General features: G+C 34.9%; 1 protein-coding gene across 3 annotated transcripts in view; it reads left to right on the plus strand.

Annotated features, from left to right (window-relative positions):
• The window catches only part of Fnbp1l (formin binding protein 1 like), a 121,238-nt gene that overhangs the window by 59,226 nt on the left and 46,858 nt on the right, over positions 1-15,154 (plus strand). For all 3 annotated transcript variants that reach the window (XM_063254466.1, XM_063254469.1, XM_063254474.1), the window contains exon 2: positions 6,802-6,917. In XM_063254466.1, the coding sequence (XP_063110536.1) occupies positions 6,802-6,917 (116 nt within the window). The remainder of the gene's footprint in view (positions 1-6,801; positions 6,918-15,154) is intronic.

The raw sequence follows: 15,154 nt of genomic DNA on the forward strand, positions 1-15,154 counted from the left end.
GTTAGATGCTATTAGTAATCTGGAATTACAGCATTGCTAAAGGTAGAATAGGAAAGTAATGATAAATTGACTGTGTTGATGATTTAAAAGGCTTTATTTCGAGTAAATTTTAAAGAATAACTGCTTATTTTTACTCTTAGTTTGTCTTTGTCCTTTCCTTAACTTTTACACAGCTCAAAAGTATTTTTAGGCTTAAAGTGGGGAATTGTGTGATCTCAGGCATGAAATTAAAAGACAGGAGGTTATTCCCTTTGAAGATCTAAGACTCATGACGTTGATTGTTTTATTTTAAGGATTTAGGACTTTATACTGTGGTTATCAAAATAATCTCCTCCTTTTCAGCTCTTTTCTCATGCGTCTTGTTTTGTTCTTAAGTGGAATGACAACTAAAAAAAGTCTGAATGACCTCTTACTAGGATTGTTTTAGATAAGATTTAAGCATCAAATGTGTGCTTAAATTGGGAATTTTCTGACTTCAAGATCTTGAAATTGTTTCCTGTGACTAACATGCTTTTCAACCTTGTACTTTTCCTTTTGTCAGAAAAGCACCTTGTTATTCATGGTGTTTATACGTTTTGGCAGGTATAAAACTGACATTGACTTTAAGAGATAATACAGCCACATTTCATTTTGGTTATCAGCCAGCTATGGGAAAAATCACTTAAATATTGTGTTTCCATATTCACTACAATGAAAAATTTGGGACCACTGCTTACTAATAAAATTAATCACTAAATTTAACCCAATGATGATGCATTATAAAAAGAAAAAAAGCTTGGAATGAAGTACTGTACAAATTTCTTTATTTCAGAAACTATATTCACATTTGTAAAATGCTCTTGCAGTAAAGCTTTGTATGTGATGTCTAGTAGCATATGTAAAAAAACACAACAAAATAGATTTCAAAGCACAATACTAATAGAATTAAGTCAGCTATTAAGACCTTTTATGTGCCAGGTTTTTAGATTACATTCTTTTATCTCTTTATTGATTTTAACATGTATCTGTCTATCTGGAAAAAATCTTTATATTAGTACACTTTAGATATACATAAGTGGTAACATTCATCATAGGGAATTTATACTTGTATATGTATTTATTTATTTATTTATTTGAGACAGGGTCTCACTCTGCAGTTCAGCCTGGCCTTGAACTCACTATATAGTCCAGGCTAATTTTGAACTCACAGCCATCCTCATGAGTGCGGGAATTACAGGCGTGTGCCACCATACCTGGTGACATTTATGGTTTTTGAATCCCATAAATACGTTAAATCATTATGAAATATGAAGTTATATATTTCATTGAAGTTATATATTTCATTGAAACTGGTAAATAGCAATAAAATTTTTTTTTTAGTTTTGAGAGACCGAGTCTCACTATGTAGTTCAGGTTGGCCTTGAACTCAGTATGTAGCCCAGGATGGCCACAAACTCACAACGATTCTCCAACTCAGGATGTAACGTGGGCTGGCCACAAACTCACAGTGATTCTCCTGCCTCAGCCTTCCAAGTGCTAGGATTACAGGTACTCAACAATATTCGTGGTTTCAGAGTAGTAAGACCAACTTTATGATTGATATTTCTTTGCTTTTTTGAAATTGATTTGGGGTTCTGCTTAAAGGTTAAATTAAGTAAAATCACACAATTTAATTTGAGCATTCACTATTTTAATTTTCTTTCTTTCTTTTTCTTTTTTTTTTGTACCAGGGATCGAACTCATGACCTCTCACTTGCCAGGCAGGTGCTCACACTGCTGAGCTAAATCCCTGGCTCCTACTATTTTAATTTTCAATTGCAAATGTTGCTTAGATCTATATTTACTTTGCTTTTTTGTTACTTTTATGACTGTTGCTTACTTGCTCTTTCAAAATTTAAATTATTCAACTTACAATGTTTAGAGTTTGATTAATGTGTCTAGTTAAAAACCCAGATGTATTATTCAGTGAGTTAAATGACATCTTAAAGAATACTTTTTGTATTTTAAGTGTAAATACTAGTGTATCATGAATATAAACTCTTACTTGCAATTTGTAGATCTACTGTTTGAGGCAAAAAGAAACTTTTCAATATCATGATATGGTTTATGCATTTAAACTTTTCTGATTTAAAAGTTGTCTTACAGATGCTCTTTCCTTTTAGTTTGATGTCTTTCACTCTCCTCATTTCATGGTTGACAACGTAGTGACCTTGTTTGACTTGTAAAAACTTGTATGGTTTACTTTTATGCTGTCTTTTGTAACTGATACCAATGTTTAAAAAACTTCAGGTATATATACTCAAACTAGTTATCATGCGTCTGTAGCATTCTCGACTTACATAAATTGTCCAGTGATAGTTTTGAATATTTTAAATCAACATTAACAGCATCCATAGAAACAATTTTTATTTAAAAATAAATTTAAAACTTTAAAGTTTTAATATCTTAAAGTAAAATTAAAAATAAATTCAAAACCTTAAAAAGAATTACATTCAAAGAAATTTTATAGCTTTGTTACTTAACCTTTAATAACTGAAAAGTGGGGCTGGGGATTTAGCTCAGTGGTGTAAGTGCCTGCCTCGCAAACATGCAGTCATGAGTTCGATCCCGGGTACCAATTAAAAAACAAAAAACACCTGAAAAGTGAAATTTAGCAATATTTTCTAAAAATTCTGATTATTTGAATTTTCATACATTTTAAAAAATGGTAATGAGCAACAATCTTAAAATGCCTTTTGGAATATTAAACATAGATATAATTTAGGCCAGTGTTTATCCAGTGGAATTATAACACAACTTTTGAGTATTGGAGAAAATATCAATGATAAATTTTAAAAACTATCTGAAGTTGTAGATGCTAAATCCTTGAGGAGACTGTGTAAATTTGAAGCAATATATTATTTGTTTAATTTGGGAGCTCATGAATAGAAAAGTGAAATTTTTGTGGAAGTACCCAAGATTGGAGATAGAATAACATTGAGAAGAAAAAAAAAAAAAAAAAAAAACACAGTAAGCCTATGTCAGTAGGATAGGTATGACTTGATACAAAGTAAATAAAAGATATAGTGTATTATTTAAAGAAGGAAGTGTCATAAAAGAACATAAAAGATGATCCCCTGAGGTAAGAGGAGAGCCTAGAACTTCTATTTATATATTATTTTAAAAAAATTAGCAAAGCACTTTAAAACTTCCATTTAAAATTGAAAGTGACCCTGATATTTTAGATTTTTCTGTGAAGAAACCATGGATTAACTATAATGCACATTATGTTGTTAGTACAGGCAAACAGTGAGAACTAGCCAGGTTTATAGTTTTTATTTTAATATGGTTGAGGAATATTTTGATTCTCCTGCCTCAGCCTTCCTCCCAGGTGCTGGGATTACAAGTATGTGTCACCACACCAAGCTAAGGAGTCACCACACCAGGAGTCACCACACTCCTTTTTTACAGATTACAATGGCGGTGTTACTTATGGACCAGAAGGGGTGACCTCCCCTCTGAAATTATTTGGGTTATTTGAAATATAGCCACTTATCTGTTGCTGTTAGTTATAAAACCTACTGTATATTTTGTGCCTTATGATAATGAAAATAATATGATTATATTATCTTGCCATCATAATTAACAACTAACAGTTTGAAAAGTATTCAGACCCATGACTTCTACAGTTTTGATTTTACAGTCATGTGATAACCAATCAAGATGATCCCAGCTTTTCACTAAATTTGATAATTGTTTACAAGTCCTTTTTGAAAGTTATGATAAAATATAGATTGCATAAAGTACCATTTTAAGTGTATGATTTGGTCATACTACATCCAAATTGATGTGCCACCAGCACGACCATTTATCTTGTACTACTTTTATCTTTCCAGATTGAAACTGTATGCATGAAACAGTTCCTTACACTCTTCTTCAACCCCATAACCACTATTCTACTTTTTGTCTGTATGAATTTGTTTTAGGTACCTCACATAAGAGGAATCATACAGTATTAAACCTTTTGTGACTGGCTTATTTTTACTTAGCAAAATGTCCTTAAGGTTTATCTGTTGTTTGTTTTGTTTTTCTTTTTGTTTTTATAGCATGTGTCAGAGTTTCCTTCCTTTTTAAAGCTGAATAATACTCCATTGTGTGTATAAACCACATTTTGTTTACCCATTCTTCTGTTCATGGACAAGTGTGTTGCTTCTGCCTTTTGGCTGTCTGTGATTCATACTGCTGTAACAGGGATATTTGGAAACCTCTTGATATTTCAGATTGAATGCTGAAAGATAGCAGTGTGTTAAAACCAAGAGATCTCTAAAAGAAAAGGGCTTACTGAGCCAGAAAAAGGACAAGTTTCTACATTTGTACAGCAGCAATATGAGATGGCTGTTGGGAAAATGTCTGCTGACCTTATAGCTGAGAGTATTTTTTTATAAAGCACATTTAGTGGAAGAAAGTGTAAATTGTTTACATTGATTGAGCACAAACTGTAGGAGGGGCAAGATAAAATGGGCAGAAAGCTTTGGGATAGGAGGGAAGTCTATAAGGAGAAAAAAATGATTGCTTCTGGTTTGGTTAGGATTAGTAGTCTGGAAAATTTATATATTATGTGACATTTAGTATGAGTGACTCCATTTTGGTATTGTCTGATGTTTCGGAGCTTAGTGCCAAGGGGCCTCCCACAGTTTTTTTTTTTTTGGTACTAGGAATTGAACTCATGACCTTGCATTTGTGAGGCAAGTGCTGTGCTGTTGAACTGTATCCCACAGTTTTTATTTTACAGTTAAGTCAAGAGTTTAGAAATAGCAAATCGTACTTGATTCATTGTGCTCATTAAAAACACTGTTACAGTGGAGACTGGCGGCACTCACTTATAATCCAAGCACTCTGGGAGACTCAGGCAGGAAGATTACAAATTAGAGCTCAGCCTAGGCAACTTCTTGCAACCCTGTCTCAAAAAACAGGCTAGGAATATATTTATTGTGCAAATACTGAGTTCAAATATTAACTCAAGCTGAGCGTGGTTGTACATGCCTGTATTCTTATCAGATCTCTGGAGGCTGAGGCAGGAGGATCACAGATTCTGGGCTATAGCGCAGGTTACAGGCTGACCTGGACTACAGTGTAAGTCCTTAGTTTAAAAAAAAAAAAGGAAGAAAGAAAGAAAGTCGTATCTCAGAGGTTTTTACTTTTTAAGTAGTAAAGAACAAACAAAACCCCAAGCTATTAAAATTAACTTTTAAATTTCTGTTTTTGTGGATTTCAAAATTACATAATTTCATAATATTGTGTCATTTGAATTAGAAATAAATATACATATAGAAGTGTTTAGATTTTTTTGTTGAAAAGACTTATGGCTAAAAAAGTTTAGAGTCTTTCTAAAGTACTAAGAAGCACAATATAAAATTTAATGAAGAGGATACTGGGAAGAAAAATTCTGAAGTAGTGTGGAAACATGAAGAAATATTGTTTAAACTTTATTGTTCTTTTTGGAATTTTTTTGTTGAGAGCTCTTAGTTTGAAGAGAATTCCACTTTATGATGGTACATATTATGGGGACTAAGCTTACTGATTAGTACATTTTCTTGCTATATTCAAGTATAGGAAGCCAAATGGTAATCAGTGATAACTTGTAAGATAGCATGTGTTGAAATGATAATTTGTAAGAAGAGAGTAGTAATATCAAACTATGATAAACTGAGGAATTATATTTGCTATTAAGATAGATTTGGCATTTGTAGTAGACTTTTAAAATGATTTAGGATGGAAAAAGATAAAATGGAAGGGAGATTTTTTTTTTCTATTTGTAAATATCAATATGATTAAATCGTGAATGATTTAAAAAATAACTCAGAAATACAGAAAGGGATGATACTTAAATTAAATTTTTTTCTCAACATTGTTAGACTTTTGCTATATGAGAGGGAGAGACCACCAAATTATTAGTGAATTTAGAGACTGTTCTTGAAAGGAAATGATAATTTTTCTCTGGTAGCTGATAAAAGGGACTAGTTTTGAGGATTTTTTAAAAAAATGTTGAGACAGGGTTTCATTGTGTAGGTAGGCTGGCCTTGAGCTCACTATGTAGCCCAGGCTGCCCTCAGACTCATGGTGATTCTAGAATTACCGGTGTGCTTTACCGCACCTGGCCTGTTTTTGAGAATTTTAGAAGCGTTGCAGGACCATGATATGGGGAGCTCTGTTGTATGTTAACATTGTAGAACACTTTTAATGGCATCACCACAATCTTCTCAGGTGAATAATGAGATTCACTTTCAGATATTTGATAAACCTGCTCAAACTTCGGTAAATGACAGATCTCAGAATTTCAATCTAGGCATGTTTGATTTTGTTTAGCTAAACAGTTCATTAGATGCCTGAAATTGTGTCACGCATGGAGTTCTAAGCATTGGGAGTTCAGAGGTAAATAATATATTTTTCACCTCTTGCTGATAGTATAGTACTATAATTTTAGGAAGCCTTGGGAACTTAGAAAAAGATCATTCATTTCAGTTTGAGAGTTTAGAATCATTTTTTGGAGGATTCCATTCCCAAACTAAATTTCAAAAGAGGAGTAAGAGTGAATTGCAAAAAAAGACGGCCAGGGCAGTGTTGAAACCGGGAAGTCCTGTGAGTAAAGGCATCCAGGCATACAGTAGCATGCATGAAGTTAGCTTAGGGACCTATTTGTAGGTCTTGAAAGTTTAAGCAGTTGGGGACCAAAGTCTTTATTTTATACCTCGTTAGTTCTCTGTACAAATATCAGAAGCTGGTAAAAATATTTGTGGATAAAATTTCAGTCTGTTTCAACGCCACTTTACTTTCCTTTTCTAGGATCAGTTCGACAGTTTAGACAAACACACACAATGGGGAATTGACTTCTTGGAAAGATATGCCAAATTTGTCAAAGAGAGAATTGAAATTGAACAGAACTATGCGAAGCAATTGAGGTAAGTTAATATTTCAGATCATAGAAATTGCATGTTTATACAGTTTAATAGTAAATATAGAATTCTAGAAGTTAAATTCTGTATTTTTCATGAGATTTAACTTGCAAATTATAATTGATTTTAGTGATTGATTTCATCAAATCTTTGACTACTACTACAAAGAGTATTGGCTAGCTAGATGGCGAGTAACTTTCCTTGCAGAAAGATACTTTAAAAATCAGAAAATTGGGGAACAAAATGCCAAGTGAAAGATAATAGTTGGACATTACTCTGTTTTTCACTTCTATTTATTTCTCTTTTGTTTAATAGTTTCTCCAAACCATTGAACATTTCTCTAGAGTTTATAATGTTTTCAGCATTTCTAAGATTTGGAAATTATGTATGTGCTAAATTAAAATTGATAAAATTAATTGTAAGATTTTATTCAAATAGCAAAATCACCATTAGATTATATTTGACACGTAGTTTTGCTGGAACATCATAAAACTGTTGCTTGAAGTTTTAAGACTAGAAAATAAAGTTCCAGCTATAGGAATTAGGACCCTAAAATTACGAGTGACAAAGATTCTAGCCTAAACAGGTACACATGCCTATGAGGTCAAGGCGTGTTTTGATTGAGGAAGAAATCAGCTCTATCTCTTGGCTCTATTTTCCCTTGTTTCCTTTATGCTCAGTACCATCCTCTCTGCCACCTTACCTCTAGATCTCTTCCCTTTGTACCTCTACATCCTGAAGAATGATAATCTCTGTTATACCTTTGGGTAGGAGAGGCAGAGTAGAAGAGTGAGGTGATACAAGGAAGGACGTTCAAGTCTGTGTATCTTCTTTCTCCAGAATCCTAGCAAAGATCTCCATTTTTCATACTTACTTTTAAACAGATTACTGAAATGGTAATGGTGGATTAACTTCCAGTTAATGATAAAGAGTGACAACCCAAAGTAAATTTAAAATAGTAATTTTAGGGTGATATTTGAGAGTCACTTATGTGCAGTGTAGTCATTCTTTTTTTTTTTTTTTTGATACTGGGGTTGAACTCACGACCTTGAGCTTGCCAGGCAGGCGCTTATGCCACTGAGCTAACTCCCCAGCCAGTGTAGTCATTTTTGCAACCAATTTACTGGGTGTAGATAAGGAAAAGACAAATACAATGAATAGTTTACTTATAATTTTCTCTGATTTTGTATACTATTTTTAATAATATTTCCTGGAACAATGCCATTATACCAAAATCCTGATCCATTTGCCTCTGGTTTTCTTAAACAAGGTGCTTTCCATATGAAATACAACTAGGAATAGGGAATCTATGAATAATAATAATGATGATATTTCATGTCTAAAATTTACTGTCTGGGAATTTTACCCCTCCAGAATCTAAAACTATGAAGGACCTCTGAGAAAATAAATTAACAGTTACAAATTTACTTGCATGTTGTCAATAAAAAATTTCTCTCATGTAATTTTTAATTTAATCTTGATTTTAATAAATAAGGTTTTCTTATACTAGGTTTCCAATAGAAGTGAGCAGAAAGTATGCTATAGAGAGTCCAGTGAGGGCAGATAATGTAGAGACAATAAGGAAAAAGGTTAATAAATTTAAAAATATGAAATTTATTGTAGAAGTGAATAGTGCTCACTTCTGTGGATCTATAGCTATAAACCATTGTATTACAGCAGATTAAAAAAATAAATGTTGGTAGTAAGCCTGGATCCTCAAGAAAAAGAATAGGAAGTCTGGACATAAATGTCTCTCAGAAACATGTATATGCATTTAATCCTGCATTTTCTTTCTTTCTTTCTTTTTTTTTTTTTTTTTTTTTTTTGTCTTTTTCTTTTTATTGGTACTGGGGATCGAACTCACGACTGCCTGCTTGCAAGGCAGGTGCTTATGCCACTGAGCTAAACCTCCAGCCCCTAATCCTGCATTTTCATTACTGACTTCTTCTGATGAGAAACATGCACAAAGAGGTGTGCACCACAGTTAATTGAAGAGGGAGAAATTCGTAAAAGTACCTGTTAAAAGAATGATGAAAAATGCTGTGTAGGTAGTTTAAAAAAAAAAAAGTACCTCATATTTAAATTTAAACAGCTATTCAGTCCACCAGTATAAAAAGAACGTTACAGAGCTGATTGTATAGTAAGATTATGTATCCAATTCTGTATTAATTTGTATGCATTCTGAGACACTGTAGAAGGGTACAACCAAATAATACTTAATCTTGGCAGAATGGGAGAGGAAAGATAATGGAAGGAATTTTTACTTCAAGCCCTTTTGGACTGTTGAAGTATTTTTAATGATTCTGCATGCTTTTGTAAATTTAAAATACGTGGTCTTAAGCAGAAAAGATGGCAAATTCTAAATTAATTTATATGCTAGAGCTTTAGCAATCGGGAATATGTATCTGGGATAACTCTGGCCTTATGTTTCTTGCTGGCAGAAGGTTTTGCTAGAGTAATAGGTCTCATTGATTCAGATGGCAGACTGGTTTTTCTCTCTCTGTTCTGAGATTGGACCTCACTTCATTGAAGTTAGGGTAATTAGAACTCATGATTTTATGATATGAAAAATACAATTTTATAGTAAGAAAGCAGGTTCTTTTTTTTTTTTTTTTTGGTCTTTTAAGGAATGTTGCATATGTAAGGAATTTGGCATCTTTCCATCCTGACAACCGGCTTTCAGTGCAGTGATTATCAACCAAGTTAGGTCAGGATTATTGGACAATGTTGTGGTGTTTAAGTGAGGAAGAGTTGAGAGAAGCATGTTTGTTTTAAACCACCTAGTCCCTCTCTTCCCTCTGCACTGAGATTTCCTGCATTTGGAAGAAGTCCCGGTGAATGATTGGATTATCAGCTGCTGTTTATAGTGTGTTTTGTTTGAAAGGAAGAGGTTTACCTTTTTTATTTCCTTTTCTTTAATGGGAAAAAATCCTTTAATTCTTATTTTTCCTACTGCAGAATTTCATTTCACACCCAGGAGGAAAAATGTGCTGCATTAGTGAGGTACTTCCCTCTATATAATAATTATGTTTAGGATGTTAATTAAATATTTACGTTTTAAATATAGTCAAGTTAAAAATTTTCAATAAATTCTTGACATTTCAGATTGTTTTGTTCTTTCGTCTCATTTAGATTGTTTATTCTTTAGTTCTTGTGTTTTAATGGATTTGGTTTAATTTTAGTTAGACTTTGGTAGAGATTGAGTTTCGGAATCAATATAAGATGGGAATAATTAGAAAACAACATATCTGATTGTGTTTGGAGGCGTAGTTTATAGGCAGTTGATGGTGTTGATTTTTTTTTTTTTTTTTTGTCTTTTTCCTTTTTTATTGGTATCGGGGATCGAACTCACGACTGCCTGCTTGCAAGGCAGGTACTTATGCCACTGAGCTAAACCTCCAGCCCCGATGGTGTTGATTTTGATTGATGCTGAATGATGACTTGGGAATGATAGTGCAAACCTAACTACATTCCAAATGAAGATAGCCATAATTTCAGTGCCTTGCTGAAAAGTTCATAGCTTCTTTGCTGGGTCACATGTAGCATTGATGTTAGCATCTACCTCTGTTTTAATTCATATGCAACAGGAGGTATTGGTAACCACACACAGACTTCTTCCTGTTCAGGTAGATACCTAAGATGGTCATGAAGACCACAGTGGCAGCAGAGTGTAAGGACTTAAGATTAGTGATGACTTCTCTAAACTCTGAGCTGGAGAGCAGATTGCTGGGCAGAGATTCTTTAGAATGACCTCATAATATTTGACCCATGGGCTCAACAACTCAATAATAGTCCTGCTCCTGAATTAACCCAGTGTGCCTCTTAGATCTTGCCAGAGAAAAGAGACTTAGAGGTGACATTTAAAAGTAGGTAAGGAAATGAATCTGAATGAATCTATGCTTTTCCCTAGCAGTAGTGCATTTCTTCTGAAATTGAGTTCTCTGTATAGGAGTAAGTTAATGTTTGGAAAGGAGTGGAGAAGGGGAAACCTGGGCTCCCCTCATAAGGAATATGTTTGATGAGTAATGGCAAAGGAGCAGTTTACCCTGGAGGTACTTAAACACAGCAGAGAGTTGACCCCCTTCCCGGTGGATAACAAGGGATTGCCCAGCATCTTCATACTGAATAACATTCTCAGCCTGCCCTGCCCTGCCCTTTCCTTTCCCCCTCCCCGCTTTCCCCTGTCTCCTCTCCCCCTCCCCCTCTCTCCTCTCCCCTGTCTTTTCTTTCTTTTTCTTTTCTGTTTTTTGTGGTGGCAGAGTCTCACTGTGTTGCCCAGACTGATCTTGAACTTTCCTCTTGCTTCAGCTTCTCAGAGTGCTGGATTTTCAGGGGGCATTTCATTATGTCCATCTTAAACCTTTTAATTGGAGACTTTTCCTAACTTGAAGAGTTGCCATGCAGTAGAAATAGAGGTTCTTTTCTTGGTCACATGTGTATGTAGATTCTGTGACCATCCTGGAGGGTTATGGGGACATACAGAGGAGCATCTGTTTAGCGGCCCTCTTCTCCTGCCCTTTTCCTACAGGATGATGTTCCTTGAGGTTTTTTAGCTGTTGAATCTCTCTCTTTCAACTGCCATTGCTGATTCCTCCAAAAAGGCTCAAGTTTTTATTCTAAAATTTTTCTCAACTGTGACCTACTTTTAGTTACTTTCCTAACACCTAAAAATACCTAGAACAGATAACCTAAAACTCTTATTTATGTGTCTGTTGTCCACGTATTTCCTCATCTTCTATAATACAGTTTTTGCTAAAGTTTCACCTAAGTACTACCCACCAGATTTAGTCGGGAGTCTCCATAGTTTTTGATATGTTATTGCTAATTTCCATATTAAGTCTTCCTTTAGGGGCCGGTGATTGAACTCAGTGGCATAAGTGTCAGCCTGGCAAGAGCAAGGTCGTGAGTTCAATTCCTGGCACCAAAAAAAGAAGTCTTCCTTTAGATTTTAAAGTATACTGATTTCTCAGTGCCTATGCTTCTTCCTTAAATACTGACTTCCTTATATACTGACTCTTTCTCCTCTTTTTGCTCCTAAACATAGATGGTTCCTCAAAGCTTGTCCCTAGTCTGTGTCTTTGTTACTTTTTTCATTGCGGGGGCAAAATACCTGACACCCACAAGTAAAAGGAGACAAAGTTTATTTAGGTTTCATTCCATTGGTGTCTGACTCCAAGGCAGGGTGGCGTGGCAGAGGAGAACTAGTCCATGCCGTGGCAGGCGGGAAGCAGTGTGTACTCAAGGAAGAAAGGAGAATGTCTGTCTGTCTGACCTGACTGTGAGTCTATCTTTAGGTCATGCACACAGTGACCTACCTCTTCTTCCCAACATCACACCCAACTGTAAGTACTGTATCAGTGGACTGACTAGTCCAGTATCACACACACTCATGATCTAGTGTCACATACCCATTTACTTCCTAAAAGCCCCACATGTGACCCCCACAGATGAGGTGTGGGGTGGGGGACATCAGAATGTAAACTGTAACCAGGTACGGTGGTGTACACTGTAATCCCAGCACTAGGGAAGCTGAGGCAGGAATTAACTGAGACTGTGAGTTCAAGGTCATAGTGTGATCCTGTCTCAAAACAAGAGATGTAAGCCGTAACACCCTGCTTTTAATTCCATTCTTTCTCTCGGGAATCTAAACTTCAGATTTCCTATTACCAGCATGTGGATGATAGGTCATTGCTAATCTCTCTTGAACTCTAGACCTTTTTGAATAACAGTCTGCTAGCAGCTCTCCCTGCACTTCGTGTTAATACCAGTCAAACTCATGGATTTCTTCACCCTGATATGCAGAACTGATTTCATCCATTTATTTTACTACATTTTTTTTTTTTGTCTTTTTCCTTTTTTTATCGGTACCAGGGATCGAACTCACGACTGCCTGCTTGCAAAGCAGGTGCTTATGCCGCTGAGCTAAATCCCCAGCCCCCTATTTTACTACATTTTAACCCTTTATATAAATAACTGCAAATTCATACAGAATTCTCATTTGCAATCCTTGTCACATTCACTTTTCTGTTTCTGTTAATCTATAAGCTAGTATAAGACCTTGATACCTCGGTCTGTCTTCAGTTTAGAGTTAGGGTTAGGCCTTTTTATCTCTGACATTTCAACTTCCAGTTTCCCTGCACATTCCTAAAATTTAACTTAGAGGCTCTTGTCTAGCTAGGTCTTAGAATCTTCTGGGGTGTTTCTAAAACAAAACTCAATGTTTGCATTAATTAAGGATATTAGGATTCTGTGCATGGTATAATTTTTATTCTACTTATTTCCTTTTCTCATCCATCACACTTTTGCCCTTGGTCTACTTCCCTATTGCAAGCAGTCTATCTCCTTGTCCCCTTCTATCCATCCTTTATTACTCTCTTTGTTTGTACTTTGCCTTCCTCAATTGGGAGATACCATACCCTATTTAAGTTTGTGTGTCTGGTTTATTTCATTCAACATTATATTTCTTAGGTGCATCTATTTGCCTACAAATGTCTCCATTCTGTCATTCTTTGTAACAGACTAGTGTTCCATTGTATGTATATACACCACATTTTCTTTGAATATCTGTCGATGGATATATGGGTCATTTCCAAGATTTAGGTATTGAAGTTGTGCTGCTGTGACCATTGGTATGCATGTTTCCCTGTAGTAAAATGACTTACAGTCTTTGAGGGAGATGCCTGAGGTGAGGGCAGATTGCTGGATCATATAGAATTTCTTTTTTTTTTTTTTTTTTTTTTGTCTTTTTCATTTTTATTGGTACCGGGGATTGAACTCATGACCGCCTGATGGCAAGGCAGGTGCTTATGCCACTGAGCTAAATCCCCAGCCCCGAGCATATGGAATTTCTAATTTCAGTTCTTTTAGAACTCTCCATAATGGCAGGGCTGGGGATTTAGCTCAGTGGCATAAGCGCCTGCCTTGCAAGCAGGCGGTTGTGAGTTTGATCCCTGGTACCAATAAAAAGAAAAAAAAAGTGTAAAAAAAGAAATCTCCATAATGGTTGTACTAGTTTGCATTCCCATCAACAATGTAGGAGGATTCCTTTTTCGCCACAGCCTCACCAACATTTGTTATTATTGATTTCTTAATGATTGCCAGTCTTTCTGGAGTAAGATGGGATCAATCTTAGCATTGTTTAATTTGCATTTCTCTAGTGACCATATATTTGTTGACTTTTCGTACATTTCTTTCCCTAAAGTATCTGTTTATTTCTCTTGCCCATTTCTCGACTTGAACTTTAATTTTGGGTGATTTAATTTTTTTGAGTTCTTTATATATTCTTCTAGATATTAGTTCTCTGAGGAGTAGCTGGCAACATCTTCCCATTCTGTAGGTTGTCTCTTCGTTCTATTGATTAATTCTTTTGTTGTATAGCTTTTTAGTTTGATATAATCTCATTTATAGATTTTTGCTATTATTTCTGGAGCAGTTGAGGTTCTATTTAGAAAATCCTTTCCTACATGATATGTCTTCATTTTTACTTTTTTGTCTTCCAGTAGGTTTGATGTTTGTTTTAATATTTAAATCTTTGATTCATTTTGATTTTAATTTAGTATGTAGTGAGAGATAAAGGTCTAGTTTCACTCTTCTCCACACAGGTAACCAGTTTCTCGAGCATTACTTGTTGTATAAGCTGTATTTCTTCCACCATTTGCTTTTTAGTCCCTTGTCAAAGATCAAATAGTTGAATATCTTTGGAGAAGTTTCTGTATCCTCAGTTCTGTTCTGTGGATCCACGTATCTGTTTTTGTTCCATTACTATTCTGTTTAAATCACTGTTGCTTTGTAGTGTAGCTTGAAGTCAGGTATGCTCTACTTCTTGCTTTGTTCTTGTGCCCAGAATTTTTTTTGGCCTTCTGGGTCTCTTCTGGTTCCATATGAACTTTAGGATTATTTTTACTGGGTCTGTAAAGTATGCTGTTGGCATTTTGCTTGGGAATGCATTAATTCTGTATAACAGTTTAGGGATGTAGTCATTTTGACAGTACTGATTATGCCTGTCCAGGAGCAGAGGACATCTTTTGATTTTCTGATGTTCTCTTCAATCTCCTTTTTCAAAGTACTGTACGTAGTTTTCTTTGTATAGATCTTTCACTCCCTTGATTAGATTAATTCGTAGATATTTTATTTTTCTTGAAACTACTGTTAATAGTGGTATTTTCATAATTTTCTTCTAATCCTGGTTATTTGGTGTGGTGCACACAAATGCTAGTATTTGTGTATTGATCTTATATTTTACT

Source organism: Cavia porcellus, unplaced genomic scaffold (genome assembly GCF_034190915.1).
Source record: "Cavia porcellus strain 051 isolate PalLab524CR breed Dunkin Hartley unplaced genomic scaffold, mCavPor4.1 scaffold_1, whole genome shotgun sequence".
Lineage (NCBI taxonomy): Eukaryota > Metazoa > Chordata > Mammalia > Rodentia > Caviidae > Cavia > Cavia porcellus.